Source organism: Tigriopus californicus, chromosome 7 (assembly GCF_007210705.1).
Source record: "Tigriopus californicus strain San Diego chromosome 7, Tcal_SD_v2.1, whole genome shotgun sequence".
NCBI classification, from domain to species: Eukaryota; Metazoa; Arthropoda; class Copepoda; order Harpacticoida; family Harpacticidae; genus Tigriopus; species Tigriopus californicus.
The window spans coordinates 7,133,870-7,158,512 of NC_081446.1; the positions used below are offsets into that span (position 1 = coordinate 7,133,870).

General features: G+C 39.8%; 1 protein-coding gene across 1 annotated transcript; it reads right to left on the minus strand.

Moving 5' to 3' along the window:
* Window positions 1-741: 741 nt before the first annotated feature.
* On the minus strand, window positions 742-22,707 carry LOC131884072 (G-protein coupled receptor daf-37-like). The gene is made up of 8 exons (XM_059231709.1): window positions 22,460-22,707; window positions 16,486-16,648; window positions 15,622-15,838; window positions 14,124-14,356; window positions 13,753-13,806; window positions 4,311-4,673; window positions 1,649-1,904; window positions 742-1,004 (listed from the first exon to the last, which is right to left on the minus strand). Exons 2-8 carry the CDS (start codon window positions 16,615-16,617, stop codon window positions 823-825), a joined length of 1,437 nt encoding a protein of 478 aa, XP_059087692.1. The 5' UTR covers window positions 16,618-16,648; window positions 22,460-22,707; the 3' UTR covers window positions 742-822.
* Window positions 22,708-24,643: the final 1,936 nt, after the last annotated feature.

Consider the following 24,643-nt stretch of genomic DNA (forward strand, 5'->3'; position numbering starts at 1 on the left):
AATGAGGCTGATTTGAGATCCAATAGGTGGCCCACCAGGATTCCCCATGCACCATTGACCTATCAATATCCACAACCTATACTGCCATTTAAACCGGAAATCTTAAACGTCCAAAATGGAAACAGAGTGAGCGGGATACGCCGGCCTCAATCATCTCAAAGTCCCGTGCAGCTCGGAAAAAATGGCCACCATTTTTCGCTAGCCGTAACTAGACAAGGAGTACCATCTTCTTCAACTCGTGCGAAGCTTAAGAACTCCCCAAAGCTACGTAGTATCACCAACGTTGAACCCAGTCGGGTAGGTAGTGTCCCTTTGGGAACACCATTGCCATCAACAGCAGCAGCAACAACAACAACATTAAACAACTTACGGGGTACGTCCGGTTCATCTCATTCGTTTGAATACGAAATCGTTGATCCCACGATCGGAAGCGCATTTGGTCACCGGGAGACAACTCAAGATGGGTTTACTTCAGGTTTCTATTTCGTGGACTTGCCCGGAGAGAGCTTTCAAAGAGTGTCATATGTCAAACCCAGATCTGTTACAATTATCTGAGCCCCCTTTTAAAGTGGATCCAATTCAGTTTCAACGATAGCTTTGATTACAAAAGCTCTAAAGCTGACCTCAATCATGTAAAGGCCATAGTAAAATCCTGCTCGTATTCAATTTCTTTGTAAGATCAATAGAATGAAAAATTTGATTGAAAGTAAACACCAAGTTGGTATTTTTGAATAGAATCGATTCACCGGTGGGAATTGAATGACTGTATTGCAATGTTTACCGTACCTATAATCGCAGCATGTAGTGCAAAATCTTATCAAATTATACATGCGTCTCGGCCACACCAACTTTCATACCGAAAATATTAGTCAAGTCATTTTTGATGTATGTTTGGGCGCTCAATTCGTGTTTATCTTCCTCCTGTGATTGAATTGAGCATGTTCCATTCTCTCTTGCATTCATACTGGATGCAACTGGATCTTCGTCGAGATGACTTTGACAACCTGAAAAGAACGACCCATCAATGCTCTTAATGCATGAATGGCAAATTTGGAATATGCATTGGGGAATTAAGGAAGGCAATGGACCACAAAACCAAGCCCAAAAGCAAAATGGCATGAACATTGAATGTCTTCTTTTAACGTACTCTTGAGCAGGTCTTCTAATGCACGTAATATGCTGTCGAATAATTTACGATGTAGGTATATCTCTGGCAAATTATTAAGACAAATATTCAAACATGCAAGTATTATCTCATTTTCTGTTTGAAGAGAAATACTTTCCCTTTTTCAGTTTTTCAGTTCAAGAATCAAAGGCCAATACATGTAGTAAATTCGGAGAATTAGGTTCACAATGAAGCAAAAGAAAAAGTCATGTGCAAAATGGGGGCCAGAAGAGAATATGGCGCTCCTCCAAATAAAAAGCAGTTTTTTGGCATAATTTTGTTTCCTGATCCAACCACAATCACCATAGATTCACTGAATTTCTTTAGGATTTATGATGTCCTTTGAGGATGCATGCTGAAATTTGAAAGGTGGTGGGCTTTCTGATTGACGTATGTCTGTCATTTAAATACGGTATAAGTGTCAATTTTTCGAGCTTGACATGCTACTTTGAGGTTGGAATAATCATACGTAAACTACTATACTTTTGTTCTCCATTGGCATCTCTTCAATTTGGACCACTGTCAGATCTCCATTGAAGGTCTTATTGAGTTCATTTGATCTGGTGCTGGATGAAGAAGAATCCTTGAGTCTCACTATTACTCTTCTATTCTCCTCTTTGGCTGACGCCGGCCTCTCTTCATGCTCATCCGCGTCTTCGTCGTCCTCGTCATCACGTGGAACACCATTGGATTCCACCATCTTCGGTCGACATTTAAGAATTCGTTCACAAAACACTTCCTGTGAAAGAAAGAGAGGGTGATTTATTCGTGAGTGTTCATTACGATGAATGGTCGGTTCTCTGTCTCAACTCAGTTATTTCTCATCATATCCTCTTTCACATTCTTTACATTGGCCTTCATGTTTCCATGGGAATGAAGCTTTCGACTCCAAGCCTACTTTGGATTTAACGAATTGTAAGGAGCTTACTTTGGTAACATGTCACAACAAGTACTTTAAACTTTATTCCATGTGATACTTGTTATACCCTTTGCACGGTACAAGTTTAACCGAGTGCAATTTGAATGATACTCACTGTGAGGCACTTCAAGTTCTGAATATGGAGTCCTGTGGATAGCATCAGCCTGCTGCAAATTGTCTCTCATCCAGCAGCAACCCATTCACCCATTCAAGGTCTACTTACTATTTTCTCGAGTTGCGTGCATTCCCCACTTATTGTAGTTTCTGGATTACTGCACTATAATCACACCATTAAGCCTAAATTGGACACGTGAGTCCTCTCATTTTCGGTCAAAAGATAAATGGATGGGAGGAAATGGTTGGTCAGTTCAAAAAAATAAGGAAGGAAAAGGCTTGGTTTAGGATCAAGCTTATTGATGATCCAAGTACGGTAACAAATTGAAATGCTTTGACATGGCTCGTAGGAGTTTTTTTGCAACTTTTTTAAGCTCGATCTTAATATTTGTCATCCTTCTTGGCAAAGCAATCTTTGCTTCTGTCAAATTTGCTTTCCATGGATGACAACAACATTTTCAAACTGTACTTTAATCATAGGTTAATGATGTCTACACTTGCCGTTACATAATGGTCAGATCGGAGGGTTCTCCATACAGCAAAGCTCATGGCAAAGCTCATGGCCCATTTGAACCATCTAGCCTTGGTAGCCTGTCAACATCAGATGTCAAATATGTCTTTTCAAGTGAGTCGTCCAAGAAAATGAAGTCGCATGTACTGACAGCGTGGAAATACTCATCTAAGTTGGAGGCAAAGGCACTGACTTTTGCCGATAAGTGGATGGAGGATGTATGGATACATAGCCTGGTTCACTAGAATAGACACTGATATTTCGTGTTGTTACTCAAGATATGAAAACGTTTGCGAGGTCCCAAAACACCAAAAAGGCAAGCAACATGTAGCAGGATATGAAGCGCTCTTAAATTATTTTAGTCAAGCTTCAGATCATAGGACTATTGACCTAAATTTGACATTTGTGTGGTATCACACACATTGGTTTAAAATAGTCTGAGTTTGCTAACGTGCAAGAAAATATAATTGCCTTTTAAAGAATATCAAAGACAAAAAAATAACAAAAATGTTTAAACATCTTTAATGTTTATTACATTTAGGAGTTCTTTCAAACGAAATTACGATAAGTAATTTTTGTAAGTAAGTTTTGTCTGCTTAATGTTTATTTCAAAGTGAACTTTTTGTTCTTTTTTGCCACACGGGCATAAATTGAAATGACATTTTCACGCATATATCTCCAGCTTTGGCAAGAACCCTGGACTTGGGAACATGAAATTTACTCAGAGAAGTACTACATCTTTAGAGGTTGAGCTCCATGTTGTGGTCTTTTTATATTAAAAATGTCTTCAGACAGTTAATCATGGCTTGTGCTATATCTTCGTCAACAAAGTAGGATATATTTTAAAGTCCTTGGGTTTGAGTTTCGGAGACGAGAGCATCTATTGACCCCTTGGGTCAAAAAGGTACCGACTTAACACATCAGGGGCTCGTATGAGTTAAACTTCGTGAGGAGAGCCCATTCTCTTTATCGAACGCTTGTAGGACATTTTTCTAAAGCAATATCAAAAATACCATGATATGGGCCCGTGAATTGGGGAAACTTCGAGTCTCAATTCTGTTCAATCAGGCTTTACATACTTAATTAGCTCATTGCTGCAGTCAGTCAAGGAAATTGGGCTTCGCATCTTCATCCCAATTGCCATCATTGACTTTAAGACGTACTTAGCCTTTAGCCCAGAGAGTCTCGCATCTTTGGTCAGGAGGCGGAGAATCATCACGCTCCTGGATTGTACAGTACATTTCTAGGAAAGGAACTCTTTGACTTCTCGTAAGACTCATTAATTTGTTGCTCAAAGTGGTTCCTCAAATCCACAACCCTTTTCAACCTTCAACATCAAAGCTTTTGTTGCAATGCCATTTCAACCTTGAACAGAGGGTGAAGACATGAGTATACTTTGTAAATTGCAATTCCAAAGACTGACTTTCCATCCAATAACGAAGGGATCAAGAGTCTAGGTGAGCACAATTGATTCATAATTGAACAGTCAGCACGCTTAATAGGAAACCGTTTAATACCCCCAGCACGGAATTGAATTGAATAAGACGTTCCCCTTTTTTGCGTGCTTAAACATCAGGATCAAAGTAAAGAAAAATGCTCACCTGAAATGCCTTGCTACCCGCACAGTAGACTAGAAAGTTGACGGAGGAATTTAAAATCATGAAAAATCGGGCCACCGTGTCACTTTGGAAGAACATCAAGTCCGGAATATATTGAATATTGTTTTGAATACACCGAATAATCAGCTGCGTGTGGAACACCTCATGAGCGCCGGCCACGATCCGGGGAAGGTTGAAAATGATGAATAAAGTGACTATGGCTATAGCGATATAAGTCATTCGAATCTCTTTGATGTTGCGATTGGTCCGTCGCTGATGAAGCAGGATGATCCCTTTACAAATCCGGATGTTTAGAAATATCAGGATGGCTATCGGAGCCACGCCTGTGGTCGTTAGTGGGTGAAGCTGAAATCAAGATGGTTTTGTGTGTGTGTGGTAAATGCACCGGCAAAATGCATTCATTTTGGAAATAATCTCGCTTTGAGCTTTGGCATCAGAAATTGGGCGTGCGTGTCCATTAACAGACGAATTGTTCATAGAGAACTTAACGTCAGAGGGGGGGGGCTTCAAATGCGCATTCTTGTGGATTAGCGGTGTCACTTAGAGAGCTAAAACATTGGTTGAATGCTTGTTCGGATGAACAGTGACTTTTTGACCCCATTCACGAGCTTTGATGCGATCCTTACTAGTCTAACTTACCTAAATTCACATAATCCAGAGGAAAAAAGTTTGTTGAATTTTAATGCCAAAAAACCAAGAATACAACGACGAAGGTTTTGCTAGCTGAAAATTGGTTATTGCAGACATCTACCACTTTCCAAAAACTCTTTGTTCGAAATTAGGAACACACTCAGTTAGGATGTTAATACAAATCAAAATGTGATCTATACAGTGCTATTGAGTTATATGGAATGAAAGGATTCTATTTTAATATCTGAACTGAAATGCCCCCAGAATTAATAACGATTTTCAATATCATTAAGGCAAAATATCATTCGTTCCCACCCTCTCGAAATTTCTCCGGCAATACATGTGCATGCCCCAATATGCCAATAATGCATGGATGAATTTCATAAGCGAAACCGAGTCCCTCACCACTGGGTTGGCAAGGTCAGTGTCCAAGTCTGTTGGGAGCCTGCCTTTCCAGATGTTATGCCTTGACCAAAAATTTTGGGCCGTCGTTCCAGGTCAAGGACTTGCTTACACCTTATTGTCCTGGGCCAGACATCCTTCGAAACACTTGCGGTCACGCACCTTTGTTCAGTTCACAACCGAATTCCATCTACGAAGGGAGATGACAAAGGGTCTGTTCAATCTGACAATCTGTCCCATCCACTTCTATAGGGTTTGTCAAGTGAACGCGTTCATGAACAACTGACGTTATTCCATGGAGTAAAATCAAAAACAACATGCCCAGGCGAATTGCACTATGCATTGAATTTTGACATTTATTTCATTTTACCTGCTTGTCTAAGAAAAAAAGCATTGTGGTATTGAGCCAATTTGATAGTGCGTTCACCGATCCACACATTATTTTGGGGTTTTGTAACACAGCTAACTCAAAATCATTCGATTATCGAAAATTCAATATGCGAGTTGACTGTGATGTTTGCCTTAGTCTTCCCTCCCCAAAATGCCCAAAATCAAGGTGCCGGACCACATTTTTCCCTGAATTTCCTTCACTTGACATGCCCTATTGCAATAACCAAAATTTTCATCATTTAACTATCCCTACCCATTTATATTCAGTCTGTGCTTTCCTTCGTCACCTTTTCCATGAGCACTCAAGCTAACTATTTTATGATTCTATTCTTTTATTTGTCATTGTACAAATCTACGCTTTTGTATGTTGTGAATTTTGACATGACTGAGAGTATTAAAAAATGACCATCATTGAAATACCATAGATTATTTCATGCCTAAACTCCAAGCATCTAAAAACGTTTTGTACGGTCACGTAAAACCCTCAACATATTTGATTTAAAGAACAATTTTGACTACCAGAACACATCAACTTAAACAATCGATAAAGATTGCAAGAAAATCAATGAGGTCTCAAAGATTATAGCGCTTGACATACTTTTAGGCATGCAAGTTCTTATTTTGAGTTAAATGCACCAAACTTACTTCTTACTGTTTTGCAAGCAAGAGAAATGCTAGGATGTGTTTGCATGTTTCCCTTGCACCTTGTTAAGGCTTTTTAACTATCGTGCGGTGAACGACGTTAAGCTCAAGTTGGCAAGTGTTAAAATAGCACCGGGTGTTTGGGAAAGCTGGAAGAAAAATACTGTAAGGAAGGGCTAAGCTCTACTGAGAACTCTCGCCATTGCTGGTTTAAGGCCTGATGCCCATGGGAGTGTGTCTGAAAGGCTATGAAAATAAAGTGGCTCCTTACCTTCTACACATTAGCAAATGATCAAACTCACAATGAATCCAGTGAAATGGTCTTTGAGAAGCATACATATACTAGTTAGCATGTTCCTCTATTCCAGGCTGCATATTTTTGGTCCGAAAACGACCTTGAAATATGTTTACCCTACTAAAACAGTTTAAACAGGTACAGGTTGATTTTCTACTAAATCTACCACTTACATCACTATTTTTGAAGTAGGAACAAAGCTTTGAATCGAATGTAGAATTATTGTGCCTGAATTTCAAGGTTCATATGTCGATTTTGAAAATCTCAGTTTATTTGTTTGGACATTTGTGAGTTTAGATACAACGGGGGCAGCTGCGTTAACTTACAGTTTTCAGTATGTTTTTAGGGTATGTAAGTTTTAATCAGAACTTGAAACCCATCCTGCCACAAAAGCAAAGCTCTTTCTTAAGATTTACCGACTAGAGAAAAAAGACCAAATTATAGAGTATTTCCATCAGAACTTAAAAATCCATTTTAACCTTGCTGGAGTATCGTATTGCTAGAGCATCCACTTCCTATTGGTGAATCCTGGTTCGATCCCAGGCTAAGCAAGTCCAAGCTTCTTTGCGGTATTTGATTACAACATGAATTTAACAGCTTAAATGGACGACCCTGCGGTCAATCCCGAGAGTGAGGTAAGAATTAATGTTGGCTGTGATGCGAGCGAGCAAGCTGCCATCTGAATTCGTAAGAAACAAACAAACAAGCCATTCTAACCAATGTGACCGATTAGACCCACACCAAATGTTAAACAAAATACGTTGTCCAAGACTCAATGGCTTTCTCACGGTGAAACAAAGCAGCTTTGGAAGCTCAATTTTACCTTGCATGCAAGCGGATGTTCTTCAACTATTAACCCATCAGCCATAGATTTCTAGACACTGGATGTCGGACGACCGACCACTCGGCTGGTAAAACAGTACAATGGATGGTCTCGTGGGAATTGATTACAAACCGGTTTATTGTATTGTTTAGCCAACCGAGTGGTCGGTCGTCCGACATCCAGCGTCTAGAAATCTATGCATCAGCTTACGTAGACTTGAGATAAAAAAGCGAATTTGAAGCCCAGCGGAAATATCTGGATACTGAAGTAAAAGTTTCATTGTTCGGATGTGCTAAGTTGAACAAAGCTCTTAGCCCCCGACGTAACATAAAGACGATATTTAGATTATTTGCTAAATAGTTGAGCTAATGGGTTCTTCAACGAAATAATTCTTAGAGATGAGCTAGTTCCGGCAGACGTGAAAAAGTTGTTTCGGTAGTAACGAAACTGGATTTCGTAAGGAATTGCAGTCAACAAATGTGTCAAAAATCAACAAACCCATTTGTAAACGTAACAGCTGCACAAATCCTCACAATGCACAAAAATCAATGCCTTCATTTGCACATATTATCTTCTTTTTCGATGGCATAAAAAGATGTAAAATCATATCTTGCTTTAAATATTTCTTTAGTAGCTAAATCTTGTAAAAAATGTCGCTTGAAACTAATTTAGGATGTAAAATTGCAGATCACCTTCTCTTAAATATTAAAAGCTACACTAGCCAGTATTGCCTTTGAAATATTATAACAATATGCTTCAAATTTGAATGGGATTATGACCTAGAGGGGGTATCATATCAATGAGGTATCCTCCGCCGCCGCAGGTTCCAATCATTCTAAGGAAGGGAGGGGTACCTAATTGACGAAGCGCTGTTCTTGCCTTCTCCCAAGCTTTGGTCAATCATTCTTCTCTACGCACAAGAGATTTTTTTATTCAAGCTATTAGACACATGTCAAACTTCAAGATCAAAATTGTTTAAATTTGGCAATTATGACATGACAATTGCGAAAGATTCATTTTAAGTAAGATCAATTCTACATTTTTTATTGTTTTGCTTTTCTTGCAGATGTTGATTGTTGATCTATTTTTGAAAAAAAACCGTCGAATATTTTTTTGGCAATTGCTTTAAGATATGACCAGAGGATTTTGAGGTCAAATTTGATGCAAAATGCGACTTCTGTCTGTTTCTTCTATGGGCTTTCATCAAATTTCAATTGCAAACGTAACTAAGAATGAACTTAGCTTCTATTAATCACAATCACTTTTGTACAAATGTTATCTGTTTCTAGGCTTTATTTGGATTAGTTTATTAATATGAGCGAAGTTTAAAGATGCATTTGTTTGCCAAAGTTGGTGCTTTTTAACAAAGAAAAACGCAACTATAGTACATAGAAGTCTTGGTGTTTGAGCAAGTTCTCGATAAGTGTTCTGAGTCCCAAAGATTTTGAATTGAGCCTCGCCAACTTGGAGTTTGTCAACCGGGTTGATATTTGACTGCGTTGACTTTTGGTCGAGCTTTGGTCTGGTCGAGTCGAAATCGGATGAGTTCAGGCATCCCCTTTAAAGTTGATCAAGTTGACGTTGAATCAATTCAAATTGCAATTGACTGCTAGTCTTCTTTTTTTCCAAAAACGATTCATTTTCCCTTTTTTTCGTCAAAACAAAACCAGATAGCAAAAATTCTAGTTCAAATCCAGTTGGTGCAACCTTAGGTCATGTGTTAACTGGGTTTGGCAGGCCCGAAGAGTATCTTTCTTCAACGCTTAAGCTAAATTCTATGATGATTAGCTTACCCTTCTCGTGTCACCGATGGTTGAAAAGGCTTATTAAAGCTTGACAGAAATATCCAAACAAATCTTGGTAAATCTTAGGGATATAAGCGTTTAATCTGAGTGATGATTGAAGAAAACGATAAGATCAAAAATGTTACTCATGGTTTTGCGAGATATAGAAAACTGCCAAGATTGATTTGGATATTTCGCTCCAAACTTGATAAGGCTGTTTGACCACTGTGATAAGAAGGTTGAGACGAGAGGAGAGGAGACGACTGATTGTATCCAACAATCCAACTTTTTAAGTATCTGTTTTCAAGACCGGCAAGTATGATCTCGGTGCATATCTCGGTTCCAGGGTCCTCACAAAACCGGTTTAATAGCACCTTACTTTCTATTGTTCTAAGCTCTATTTCCTTATGGTTGGTAACAACTGAGCTCTGAACACCACACTCACAGTGTCGTAGGCCAAATGATCAATCAAAATAAAAGACAGGTTGGAATCGTGAAATACTCGAATAGAATAGAACCCAAAGTAGTTTTAAACCATAGGTGATTATTTATTAAGACATAAGCATCAAATTTCAAAAAATATAGAACCAATTTCCAAGGTAAATATTCTACCGGGCGAGAAATTGTTGCTACCTCTGTGTCATGATTTTACCTCAGCTGTTGAAGCTTGACACAGCAGACCATGGCTCTCATTGTACCTAGGTTTTAATAACCTCATAACAGCCAGTATTTTTTGACAATTCCCAAACCCAAATCATTCTACTGCCCTTCTCCTGTATTTTTGTTTTCCTGTCCAAATTTTCATGCACATCTGCTTTTGAAGGTAAAGTTCCTTTTGAATGTTTCTCCGGATATCTGGTGGAGGAGGAATCCAAGAATAAGTTTCATTCGTTCATCGTTCATACTTCGTACATTGTATTAGATTCGATTCAGCTTCGCAACTAAGATTTGGATATTTTCCTGCCTATCTTTGAGTTCTAGATGAGTGAGGTGGGGGGGGGAGTGTCATGTCATATGTAAAGTGGAATATTGCACGACGAAAAATGGAACCACTTAGAAAGGAGACCCACAACATACGGTATGTGTATTTCCAGGCCTTTCTTGTTGCTAGCTCAATATCAATTTAACCATCGAGCTTGGGGGCCTCTGGAAATTACGTTTAACAAGAAATATTCTACAGATATATCCCAAGGGTCTGGCGTATGCGTGCCTTCAATGAGTGAGTTTCACCGCAATTTGAAGTGCCTTGGATCTTTGAAAACATTTCATTAAATATTTCTTTGAGCTAATTAAGGCACGGGGAGAAGATTTTCATTTTTGGATGCGAAATTCTGACAAGATCAATCTTGGTTTGACGCTTACGTACACGTTCTCTCTTTTCCATCTATCATTCTTACAGCCATCATAGAGTTATTATCCTGTCAAAGTCAATCCTGAAAGGGCAGGATGGAAGAGAGTCCCTCCAGTTGGTTCTGGAGGAGCCGCGCAATTGAATCCCTTTCTGGCAATCCCACCTTCCGTTCGTGGATAGGATGAGAAGCACTCGATTCTTCTCACACAGCCCTATCTTAATTCGCATTCCACCACTTGACATCGTTTGATATGTTAAAATGTCATGCTTGTGATCTCACTACAATTATACCAAGATCATATTGCGTTAAATTTTGCAAGAATAAGCATGATAATGCGGTGCAAGAAGAGAAATGCGAGGTCTTGAAGAATTTTGTACGCGTGACAAATTGAAAGCGGCAAAGATGAACGGTTGGGACCGTTATCACTTTATTTCAATTTTAAAGGTGCATCTACGTAGGTGTGCGACAAGATTTGATGCTTCTCTGAAAAATGGATCACAGAGGGAAAACTTAGCGAGTTGATAATAAAACGATGGTTTTGCTCATTGGAAATGAACAAACAAGCCATTACTTTTTCCAATCTAGTAATTTGATCTTATCTTTTGAAATATAAACGCATATTGATGAGCCCTCCCATACACTTTCTTAGGAAAAAGAGTGTAGAATGAAACATGATCTCAGCCCTTGAGAGTAAGAATGTCAGGCTGGAACTGCCTTAGAACACTCGGACAATTCCATTTCCTCCTGTTTTGTGCCATGCCACACATTCATCCAAATTTGAAACGAAAAGATGAGCTGAAACCCCAATTCATTGATAAATGTTTCAAACTGGTGCAACTGGCTCTAAAAGGAAGTAGAAAACAGGTCATGGAGTCCTGCATTTTCCCAGTCTTTTTCGATCCGATCGAGTTAGCTATGTTATTCATAGTTCCAGTACACTTCCTTGAATTGCCACGCATCAATACAACAACCCTGGATATGGATGCCATTTTCATTGCAAATATCGCACAATTCGGGGTCATCTACGTTGGCTTCAAAGTCAAAAAAATGTTTTATAAAGAGGTAGTCTTCCATCCCCGCATTTTTGTTCATAAACTCATAAAAAATAAAATTTCCCGACAAAAGCTCGCCATTCTTTGGACTGTTGTGAATAGATGCATACCACCATTTTCCCAAAATCAACGAAGAGCGTCATCTATGGCCTACCTAAGGACTAAGAAGAGCGTAAGGTGTTTCAAGCTAACGATTTTGAAGCTTTCTTGATATTGACCTCGTTAGTGTCAGAGTTAGACCTATCACTTTGTCTTGTCAGTTTGAGGTCCTTTTCTTTTGAGGCAAGATCCCCTCGTGAAGTGTGGCTTGGCCCCCTAAGCACTTGAAATCTGAAACTGAACCCCCCAGGAGAACTTTTTGCAATTCTCAGTGAGTCTTGGCCTAAAGGACATTTGTGGCCTAAAGGACATTTGTTGTTGAAGGTTAGTAACATGACCAAGTGAATTTAAAAGTAAAAGTTACATACATGAAAACTACAAGCTTGAATGCAACGCCAATACTCTCGTTTGTTTGTTTGTTTGTTATGGAGTCAGATGGCAGCTCTCTCGCGGTCGGCCCTCAATCTGATGATGAGGATCCCAATTGACGGATACGTCTGCTTCGTCATCACAGTGAACAATCATTCTTAAATTCTTACCTCACCCTAGAGACCCTAGGGAATAATGGCCTTAGATTCGCCCATTTAAGCATTTAAAGCAGCAACTCACGCCATAATTCAAGTACAGCAAAGAAACTTGAACTCGGCTAGCCCGAGATCGAACCAGCCATAATGGATGGGCAAGTTGGGGATATGCCAATACACTATGCTGCTAGGCGTATGCTTACTTTGAATCTAAGAGATTGGTTGTAAAATTCACCCATGACCACAAAATTAATGTTTCCACGTGAGAACATTTTTCCCTAACTTACAAAATCATTAATGGGCCAACTGGAGCTTTGCATTGCATGCCACTAGGTTTGTAGCTCAGCTTAGAATGTACAACTGGGCAAAATTGTAGAAAAAATTATTAGCATATAAAAATGAATATTCATTCAAATATGTTTGGCCCCTTTAAAACTACACTATTATCAAAAAACGAAATTTCTTTCCTTACTGGCTTATGAATTGAACCACTTGCTTTTTACTTGTGCACCATTTAATTACTATCTTGCTAACTTTATTTTTTTGACAGCAGATAAATTAGCGGTCTCTTTCTTAAAGTGGTGCGGAGGAAATAATCTTGTTCTCTCTTGAATAATTATTGATAATGACAATCTATCATTCAGTAGTCTAAACTTAGCATTCCGCTTTTGGCTTTTTCGGCTTTCAAAAAAAATGTGCTCCGCTTGTTTATATTAACCTGTGAAAAGTTTCAAATTCAAACTTATAAGTGTGGGGTTTGACTTGAAAAGCCTTGAAAAAGTACTCGTCCCGGACAACTTGTTTTCGCTGAAAGTACCCATTTTTAGGGCCAATGGCAGTCTTCTTTTGGTTACAAGAGCTCAAAGAGCCAAGGCAGTGGTGCGAGACATTCGCTTTTGAGGATCATAATGCCAATGCAGATCCTCGGTTAAGGGCCTAATTCAAAGTAAAGACAGGAATTACGATGATGCTTGAGGGGGTAAAGAAATACAATATATCCGAGGAGTAAACCAACCACTGGGTTGGACGGATAAGGAGAATGTAAAGAGAGACGAAGGGACAAGAAATCCCACATCCATGGCAACGAACCAAAAATGGCAGACTTCTTACTACCTAGATTAGGCGAGAGTGAATTCATATTCATTCGCTGAATTCATCGTTTTCTGAAAAGGAACACGTTTCGAGCCAAGTGCGTCAATTCCAGTGCGGCCATTGAATTCAACATTGAAACTTCTTATTCAAGTTGAGTTTTGCCAATAAAGTAATGACATCTCGCTTCTCACTTCCCTCGAATGGACATACATCTATGTACATGGAATTTAAAGTGAGGCCATTTTTTTCTCTATGTTAGAACGCACGCCCCCTGAATGACCAACTTGAAAGTTAAAGTTGGCACTCATTTTTCATAGGACACGAAAAGAACTCACTCACCACTCTAAGCCACAGGTTTATTTTGACGTAAGTCGGATTTAACATCCAAGAGGGCTGGAAAAGGAAGTAAAGCAGGGCTTTTATTCTGAAATCCCAGCATCCACCCACGTGGGATTGTATTCATGTTAAACATGCTAAAGTGTACTAACGTTGCACACCAATTTACACCCATACAGTATTTTTTGTACACCCATACAGTATTCTCGACAGGTAAGAAGTAGTAATCAGGTATTGCTTTGACCTTACTAATTCTCATATAATGGCATTCTACCTATCTACTCTGAGCTTTAAAGTAAGCCTCATGTGGTCTTTGTCATGGAATACGGTACCAACCAGTGGAACAGTCGTCTAGTCAGATAAGCGACACTTACATCAAGGTTCATGAACATCGGAATATTGAAGAAGAATGAGAGCAATGTGACGGGCACCACATAGTAGGAGAGGTGCTTCCAGGGAGGCGTGGTACAAATGTGAATGCGGTACTGATGAGGTGAGCAGATTGCAAAATGACGCTCGAAGGTGAAAGCCACAATCATGAGCACGGACGAGCACATCGACACTTGAGCCAGCACATCCAGTAATTTGTCCAATATCGACAAATATTCTGTAATAAATGGCCAAAGGCAGGTTGGTTTGAAAACGCACGTCATCAGGTCGAACTGGAGGAGACGGAGGCGGTTCACAATTTTTCAAAAGGGCTTCATATTAGAACATGTAATCATATCCCTATACTTGAAGGGAATGAGGAGATTTGTGTGCCCCAATGAGATAAAATGAACATTTTTTGAATTGAGCGTAAAAATACCTTTTCACATTCTACTATGTCATCGAACTGGAGTATCTCGTTTGTACAGCACAGTGTGAGGCCAGCTAGTTAGTCCACTCATATGATGCTTCTCCCCTAAGGTTCTTTAGTTCCTAATCGGTGCTCCCTTGAGAGTTCTCGAACACTTGAAGGTCAAGGTCCAAAGCTTGAAGAAGTATTGTGCCGAATGAGGGACTAGTGTGAGAGAGAGGCTATCAATTTGAGTTGGAAAAATGTTTTTATTCCTGCCCAGAACAACACCTACTTGCTTCTTTGGCTTGGCATCAAGCACTTGCCAACAATCTCGGAAGAAAAGTCCTGATGCAGCATATTTATTATAGCCCTATCTGTCGAATTTGTCTTAACCGTGGAATGGCCATTTGATCGCCATTCAAGTTACCTCGATACACAGGTATTGCTTAAAAATACGGAGAGAGTCCGGCTTTAGCCATTGGCAAATGACATATCGTTTCAAGGATATCTCCCTCCATGGTAAGTGACTCGAATTTTCCAAAATACAGTGACTTGGCTGACAGAAATGAGCTTATTCAAAGGTGAATAGAGAGAAAACAACAAAAACATATTTGAATGGGTAGGAAAGAGATGTCCTTTCAAGGTGATCATCTCCACAGCGACAACGCAGAGCTGTCCGTCTCTCTTCATTTCCTTCCCTCGCTCACTCTTCATTCGCAAAAGTTAGGATCCTCGAGAATACAGGATTGCCCATTCAACCGAATCTGGTTATTCAATAGCCAAAACTAATGCCTCTTTCCCATTGGAAGGGTCTGACTCGAAAATATGGTCAAATTAAATTGGAACACATTATTTTTTCCACCAAGTTAGAAATAGACAAGGAAGCACTACTCATCCGCTTTACCAATCTCCAAAATCACGAATCAACATTTGAAGAAAAGGAATGCCTGTTCGTGCCCAAAATTATATCCCGAGATCATTCCATAAGCCGAAGGGTTAAAAGGTTACAAAAGAGTTAGTTAGTAGGTCTTGTTCTACTTAGAGTTTGCTGCTTCTCTGTATTTTCATCGCCAGATAAGACTAATACTCACTTGGGACTTTGTGACCAAAGGCCGAGCCAACCTTCAAGATATTGCAAAAGATGAAGAAGGTGTCGCAAATGCAGAGAGCAATCAAAAGCTGGTTAAACGAGTTCCTCATCTTGGGTTGCAACAACACGAATATTGAAACGAAATTGCCAGTGAATCCAAAAGTAAGAACCACGCTGGTGAACACCCCGTTGATCCACCACTGCCAGTTTAAAAGGGTCTACAAGATGAAAGAAGAAAAATCGTCAAAAGAGAGGACCTCCAAATCAAAGGCAGGTTTCTTTTTAAGATTCAACAAATTAGGCACATTTGATGAAACAAAGTTAAAAAGCCGTTGTGTGAAGATATTCCCTTTGAATGGTCGGGTTCCGCAACCAAATGGAGGAGGTTTCTTTGCCCTCGAAATGCTTTTGATGAATCCAAGAATTCGATTCGCTCAAGAACCTCCCTCTCACGAGGAATGCCCAACATTCGTTCAAAAGGGAAAGCCATTTTCAAAGAATGGGCTAAAGGATGAAGGGGTCTCCATACTGGACAGTTTCACACATGATTAAGCATTCGATTGGATTGATTTCGAATGGCCAGAGAAGCATACAAATGGATCAGAGCCACCACGGCTAGGTTACCTGTGACTACAATGCCTCCACTTGAATACCCTTAGTTTTGCTAGGGTCTTAATCTTTTATTCACGAACGTTGTTTCCAGCCAAGCTTTTCTATCATATTGAGACATGGTCGTTACTGTGGTTGGCACAAAATGTTGCTTTCAGGTGGGTTCGATTCGTCTACAATAAAATACTCTTTCGGGATTGCTGTCAAGCACGCTTTGCAGACTGATTCATCAATGCTTATGAAACTTCCCGCTTACCTTTAGGTCTTGTCGTAACACCATGTTCGTACAAGCCGCCAAAGCCTCATCCGGATGAGGCGTGACAAAGTACGGTGATTCCAAGTCAATGGAGGTCTTGGCAAAGACCGGACTACCGGTGGTGAAGTTCATGAGACCAATAATCGAGCCCTATCACTGTGCACTAGAAAAAGGAGAATAAACTGCCAAGTCACGGATATTTCTGGCAATCTTCCTATTGTCAAGGCGAAATCTGGAACCAGGTTAGATACTGTGTGCCAATGAAGGCAACATGTCTCGTAACCCAAAAATATTGATAAAGAAGTGAGGAAATAGGAAGCACGGTTAAAAAATGAATGCTAAACATCAAGGTTGATACTGGTTGATATGTTTGACCATTCATCTCGAGGCATGGCAAATAAATGAGGAATGAGGGGGGAGGCTGAAATTTTGATCCAAAACATTGAACATCCCCGAAAAATAAATGCCAAAATTAGTTCTTGGTGCAAATGTTATTGGTGCCTTGGATGACTTTGTATATGACTGATCTAAAGTTATCATAGGTCCCGGGAGCACTGTTCAGGCTAACCAATAATAATAGATGGGAGAAGTAAAATTCAATGTGCCCTAACAATTGGGAATACTTCAGTCAATTGATCAAATACGAACTTCTGCAGCAGGCACCATTTTGTCAAGAAAGTATGTGAAACATTTTACGATAACCTGTTGTGACCTCCTTTGAAACAGCATCAAACAATCACTGGAATAGGTCGGCCCACGCAACTTCAATTATTTTCGAGGTCGTTGACGCCTGATTTTGATTCGATCGGATTATCTTTTCTACGTACCCTTTCAGTCACCTTGAAATTCATTTTCCCTTTGATTCGTGGTTTGTAAGCAATACAATGGAATTGAACTCCTACAATTCATATGGTTTGTCATAATTTAGAAAATGTTTGGGCATGGACAGTGTTAGAATTAGCCGCTCTACGACATGTCCAAACGTAATGCCAGTCTAGGATCGTGAACAGCAAACGATCCACGTCACGTGGGTCAGCTAAGTAGAATTGTCCAAGAGAGCACACAAAGCTGGTGCTCGATATAAAGCCAAGGAAGGTTGTAAGCCCTTCACTAGTTTTTTATCCAGTGTATTGAATCTATAGAGGAGCCCCTGTCCCTGATCTATTCGGACATTTAGGCAAGCGCTGGTACCAGCAAACAAACTTGCCTGCCAATACCAGTGATGCAAAATTGGCGTTTCAAACTGGTTTTAACGAGACTGACCTTTCCTTAAATAGCAATGAGAAAGAAGGGTCAGCTTCTTAAAAACGTGTTTGAAGCCCCAAACTTGCATCACTGACACTGGTACCAGCAAACAAACGAACCTGCCAGAGCTTGCCTAAACGTCCCTATGACATACTATTTCATTTGAGATTGTAGCCCCTTTTATCGCTTACGCTATATCTTGTTCCCGGGTTTGAACCAAGAAAATAGATCCCGTGAAATTTTTATCTTACTTGCCCGCCTGCGGGCAACGGTGCCCAGATTGGAGGAAACATATTCTACATTCGATTGGACTATTAATTTGTACAGGGTTGTCATCGTAAATAAATATCTGGATTTGAATGTTCAGCAAATCTAACGCCAAGTTTGGAAAGCCTTGGTCACTTTTGATTGGATGTGCTCTTCAAGTTTGTCATTATCTTCAAGTATTATCTCGAGACACTTGACAGATCTTACTATTAGATTGGGTTTTGGCAATTATCGGAATAAATAAGGATGTGTGTTCCAGTTCGACCGGAAGTCATAATGCGAAACTGGGCCCCATTTAACTCAATGTTCTGGGCTTTGACCCTATCGTAGATTAGTATGTCCTAGTTGTTTTGTACGTCTGCCTGGTTAATCGTATCGAATTTGTACTAAATACTAGCTTTTGCGTCTTCAACATAAGAAGATGTTAAAGATTGGGGTGGCAATCCATGTAATATGATGATCAATAACCTTGGCAATCGAAACTTTGCAAAAAACCTTGAACAAGCTGCTGTGGTGCGGCTTACGCATTGGTGAGTAATCTGTTCTTGGGAGCTCTCCCACGCATATGATAAAACATCCAGGAGTTTTCAAGGTCTTTTTAAGCTCTCTTAGAGCAATTTTCCCCTTGTCAATACTTTCTAACTTTGTCACCAAACATTGCTATTGGGACTTAGAGTCATACTTCTTTTCTCAGCATCTGACGGACACAGTACAATCGCTAACTCATGAAAACTGGAGGTTCTTTAAAGCATATTCAATAAAAGCCATTAGGCTACCCAAAAGTGTCAGACTGGCGTTGGCGGCACACTAGAATAAAAACAGCTAAGGCGAGAGTCCCAATGGCACAAAGATGAAGCTTTCATATAATATGTATTTTTTAAATAAGGCACTACCGTTGGAGAGTGAGCTAAAAATACATCGTGGTTTATTTTTAAGGAGAACTGAAGCTTCAATCTTTTTAAATGAAATCATTTTCCCTCTGTCTCTTGATCAGAAATGGTGTCACATGGGCAAGAATCGCACGATTTGAAAACTAACAAAGACAAGGCCTAGTTTTACTCGGTATGAACCAAGTTGCCTTTCCGTTCAAAAGGGCAAAATTAAGCCGAGTAACCCGCTAGGTATCAAGCCACTTTAAGATAGAGTCTGTAAAAATGTGAAAGTCAATCGAGAGGGAATATTCATTTTTGCGGACTTCCTTACCACTACGTAATGCAGAACTGCTACTAGCATTGTAATGTAGTAATCCCCAGTCGTTAAAAGCATAAGTTCCGGCACCGGGGTTTAAACCCTCAAGAGCTGAAGTTAAACTTCTTGTTTTGTTTGTTCGGCTTCCTCTTTCCTCATTCAAATTGAAAGATATGGATAATGGATGACTTAAGTTGCATCAACAAGTGTGAGAATTTGGCCTTTCCGGTGGAAGGAGTCGACAGGGACCAAACAAACCCGTTCTTGCCGCATGACAAATACTGTGCATGAGCGTGGCAGGATTAATTTAGAGGTAACAACGATAATTTTGGAAAAATAACTGAGCATGTAACGAAAAACACCCCATAATTCATTATAAGGAGCCTGTGTAGCCGGCCGGTCTAAGTGGCGGCGAAGACAAGGAAGCATTCTTCCCAGATGTCAGTTCTCTGGTTCAAACCCTGGTGCAGGAAAATAATGCATTACAAGCTCATAAGATCCTGACCATGGGTCTTGGTCTGAAGTAGGCCCCCCAAAAATCCTCATCTCATCTTAAAAGCCAAAAATACTAAACTTCTGGGTGTCAACCTGAACTGAGATTTGATCCTTTCGTTTCCATGTTTCCATTGAGTGTTTCCATCACTTTGATGAAAATTACTATTTGAGCCCCATCACAACCGCATAAACATTCTGTTGTTGCTCCTTTTAAGCAATTGGTTGGTGCTTGACCTGTTTAGGACTGTTTTGGGTGGGACGAGGCATCCCCACAAAAGTTAGGGACAAATACTAGAGACCCAAAAAGAGCCTGGACAACTCGCTCAAACCCGTGCAAAGAAATGTTCTGGAAGAGGGCAGGGGAAAAGTCTACATTTGGGTTTCAATGTAGTATTTGGATGTATGGGATGCTTCAAAAGAAATGGACCCCACGAAGTTCAAGTATATAAGTGCATTTGTAATCATGATGATTAACGTAATTGTTCAATCTTTTCTAAGCTATATCTTTTGTATTCCTTCTAAGACGTTAAATATATCAGACTTAATCGCATACACGGACAAACTTTTGGTTTTTTACATGTATGCCCATTTCAGCAAGAAAGGACATCTGAAAACTGGAGGTGGTCCATTACTTTTGCAACACCTATTATTGTCAACGATTCAGATTTACGCAACAGATGTCACGATTACCGCGACTGCTATCTGCTAGCGTACATTTGTTTTATGCGCTAAAGTTGGACCTGAGGCCAGTTTTTTAAAGCCAAGGAGTGAATCTTAGATCAAGAAAAGGTCTTACTATACCTTTGGCTTTAAAAAAGCTGGGCTCTGATTGCTTACATAATTAAATGTCTGTGGCGCCAACTTTTACTTTATGTATGTAGATGACGTCTGGTGGTCAAGAGTAACGTGAAGCGTTTTTTTTTTCTACTTTCGAACGCATTGACACTTGAATTTGGCTCAAGTTAAGTCAAAACACGATGGCAAACTGGTTTCAAGAATCAACTCTCCAATTAGAACCCTTATTTACGACGTCACACTGCCCGAACAAAACGGGAAGGGTCACGGTAGATTGGTAAATAAACTACTCTTGCCTTGCCTTGAATGCAATTTCTCTTCCGGACATTCCGGACCCAGGTCACTAATTATAAATAAGATATTAATAGAAATAGCCAAAACCACCACAAACGCATTATAATTCAGTAAAGAAGAATCTGCCTAATCGGCCGTTTATTTGGTAGAAGCTGACACAGAAAGCGCCCTCTGAAGTTCAGAACGTAAACCCTTCTTCGTGAAGCGTAAGAAGGCTATGCAGCAAAAACGATATAACAATTTCCAATTTTCTAATTTTATCAATATTTGCCCTCGATGTACCTTCATCTGTAGTCCTTTTCATTGAGCGGAGGAGCGCCCTCTGCATCGTCTAGTTGCGGATACCATGACGTAGAAACGAGAAAACACGCTCTAAGATACCAGATTTTTTCAAGAAATTATTAAATGAACAATTTATTGCCCATTTACTGAGACAATGAAAAAGCCATCAACTCTTTTGGGAGACGTTTCAAGTTATGTATGGGTAAAATTCGCCACAATTATGACACGTAAATAATCATTTTACAGGAGATTTTATATTGTATGGTTGATAACGTGCCAACACTTTGGCAATCATCGTTTCGAACAAACAGTTCAAAGAAAAGGACAGTTTCACAAGTTTTCGGTGACTGACTTAAAAAACATCTGTTTCTCTAAACTTACCATTAGCTTTTTTAGCACAATTTAATGGAAAAAGATGATGATGAAAAGTTGTTGGTATGCTGCAAGTATACAATATATATAGCTCTCGGTTTATCCCTATTTGGGTGTCAAAAGTGGATGAAATTATACCCTTATAGGATTTGAAAGGTCTCTCAGAAGGTTGATGGTGTATTTATGGGGTTAGAATAGAGTTGCAATAAATTTTTCAGCGAAAAAATACTTTTTTATAGTCAGGCATCTTGGAGCGTATTTGTATTTCTCTGTTTCTTTGTCCGCAACGAAAGGATGGAAAGCTGCAGGAGAATGAAAAGGACTATTGGTGAATGCTTAAGAATCCGATTGAAGTTCTTAATTGGTCACCATTTTGAATTTCCAATATTTTGATTGTTGAAAATAGATTGATTACTCATCAGTGTTTTGGATTGCCATACTTAAGATAAATCCTTAGGTTCATTATTAATATATGCGTAGGAGAGCACTGGAGAGGTAAATATTCACTAATATGTAAGGCAAGTCTCACACCAAAAGTTCTAGAGGGAAAGCAAATAAAATGTTCTTGAATATTCATATGTTGTTTACTGAATGTACAATCTTTTAACTCTGCGTTCAATTACTTCCCAAGAGGTTGGTGTTGAACTGTTATACCGTGAGCAAAAAATCACCTATACAATTGTAAAGGATGTAGGCTTCAAATTTAGTCACAATTTCTTGCCTTTGACACGTTTGAATTTTCTGCACATCCTCCCAAACTCTCGCATTTCTCACCAATTCAAAAGACGGGAGTAAACATAAAAGCACACAAAAAAGTTTCGAATTGAAAAGCTTAACAATTTCATACTTACTTCAAGCGGCGAGAAACCTACCCGAAGACCGCTTGTTGCACAATTCTCAAAACTTCTCAAGCCTTTTTTACTTCGTCCATTACGACTGGCTCATCGCAAATCAAACTTTCAATGCCTTGGTGGAGACATGGATTCAATTAAATGGTTTCACAGACCTAGCTGAGTTTATTTGATTTTGTTCTTACCTGAATTCCAAACGGTGAATCCAGGCCACAAACTTCGAAACCCTTGCCGATGAGGTGAGTCGAATCGTAGCTTCTGGAGACTTAAAATCTTTTGATCTGTAAAGCCTTGGAGTTTGAGTTTGAGTCCACAATAGCAGTAGCCCAAATGGCTGCTTTCGGGTCTATTAAATGAGACTTCCTAGACCGATGTCACTGACTCCATCATTTGAAGATTAGGTTTCAGGTCGACCGCTATCTTTGAAACGAAGCCTGACATACAAGACTTTTAGCTTTCACCAAGACCAAGCTCCGAATGATGCTGGTCGTTCGTCGGGAGGCGGGAACCCCCAAGAGTCGCCGAGAAAGATCGAGTGAAGTGGTGGACGCGCCGCTTCAGACGCTTCAGACGCACGGAAGGGCTCTTGTGGAACATAGAGTAGCATGCAGTACTTGGTGCCTAGCATTTGAGGGATCATGGAACAAATGTCTACTTCGTCCAATGATGCCTCTGTATCAAGTGCTTAACTGGAAACAAAAAGCCAGGGAGAGCTAGAGGCTCGGCAGCATCCAGACCTCCAGGACCTGAGTTCAATCAACCAAAGCCACCCACGTTCGCATCTTCTTTCGCCTAGATCGAAGACACTCTTCCATTGGTCCACGACAAACTGCAGCCGTAATCCTAACATTTTGTTTTCAAATTCACTCTCTATTACGCCCTGAGTTGCTTGATGTGCGAGAAAACGAAAACATCAATGCTCCCTTGGGAATGGCCCAAGAGTGAGGGGCACGCATTTCTTTCCGTTCCATAGCTTCGATTCATCAATCAAAAATACTTCTTCACCGACTAACATATTTTGAAAGCAAAAAGTTTTCCTTCTCGGTTGCTTTTATGGCTCTCAGCACTTTTTTGATCCTTGGAACAAGAGCATTTGCACTTCTCGAACAATCCTAAAGAAACAGAGACAGGCCATGAACGTACAGATCATTTACATATGATATTACACACAGCAAGTGTTTCCAGTAAAACTGGTTTTTGAAATAAACAGTTCTCAGTTCCAGGTATTGGAAAAAAAACGTTCCTCAAGTCCGGTTATGGTTTTTTCTACATTTCTTGAAAAGCTCTAACAGACTTTTGGAGTCATCCAAACGGAATCATCAATGCAATCCTCAATACCACAAGTCATCAGGAGAAACCATCACGGAGTAACTTGTTTGCCCTGTTCCTTACTTTCGTCTCTTTCTAGACATGTTTGATTAGACTTATTTGCCAAGCTTGAATCTGCATCTCTGAAATATGACAAGCTCCGACCACCCTCTTCTTGGCTTAATTTTAATGAGCTTTATTCATGTCAGAATTGTATTATGCTTATAAAAAATCAGTTAACATCATTTCATGAGTTAGCATGTCGAGAAGAGAGTACAGAAGCATGTACTTCATCACCATGGACTTGTCACCTTGTGTTAATTTTCAGATTGCAAATTTATATTCACACATCAATCCATGGTATGACCACCTAAAAAGAAGCTCTATTGGCTGATCATTGTAGCGTGAAGATTGCGTTAGGGTTTTATCTAACATAATATTACATTTTCATAATCTAAATTGAGGTACCAAAACGGACTCCAAAGTTAGAGTTTTTTTGTTGCTGTTTTTGAGGGTTGCTTATAAGACTACACTGAAGAAAAAAAAAATCCAACTACCTGTTTGAAAAGCTTTGCCAACATCCAGTTGCAAGTTGCCAAAGCTTTCTGAACATGTGGTTGGATAGATCGCACGTTTATGTGCAGAGTTAGTATCACGATGCTTACTCTGTACAAGTCGGTTGTCCAGCCTCATTTTGGGCTCCAATGAGTTAAACAGATTTGCAAAAGGTCGTCAGGAATGAGAGAGGAATCACAGGAATGAGAGAGCTCTCGGGAGAGACTAAAAGAGTTGGGACTGTACAGTATTCGGAGAAGGTACGAAAAGTATCTGATACTGTACGTCTTCAAAAGTATCCATGAGCTTTGTCCCAACCCAGTTTTTAGGATTAATTGCATGCAGTGATCGTAGAGGTTTAACGTGCGTTTTGAGAGCTCCTTCAAGCCCTCGAAAATCCAGGCTTGTTAGAACAATTAGGTCCGGCTCTCTTCCTTCTAGGGCTCCTTACTCCTTAATACAGCACATTAAATGTGAGTATAAAACGAGAAGCTCGGTTAGGAGGG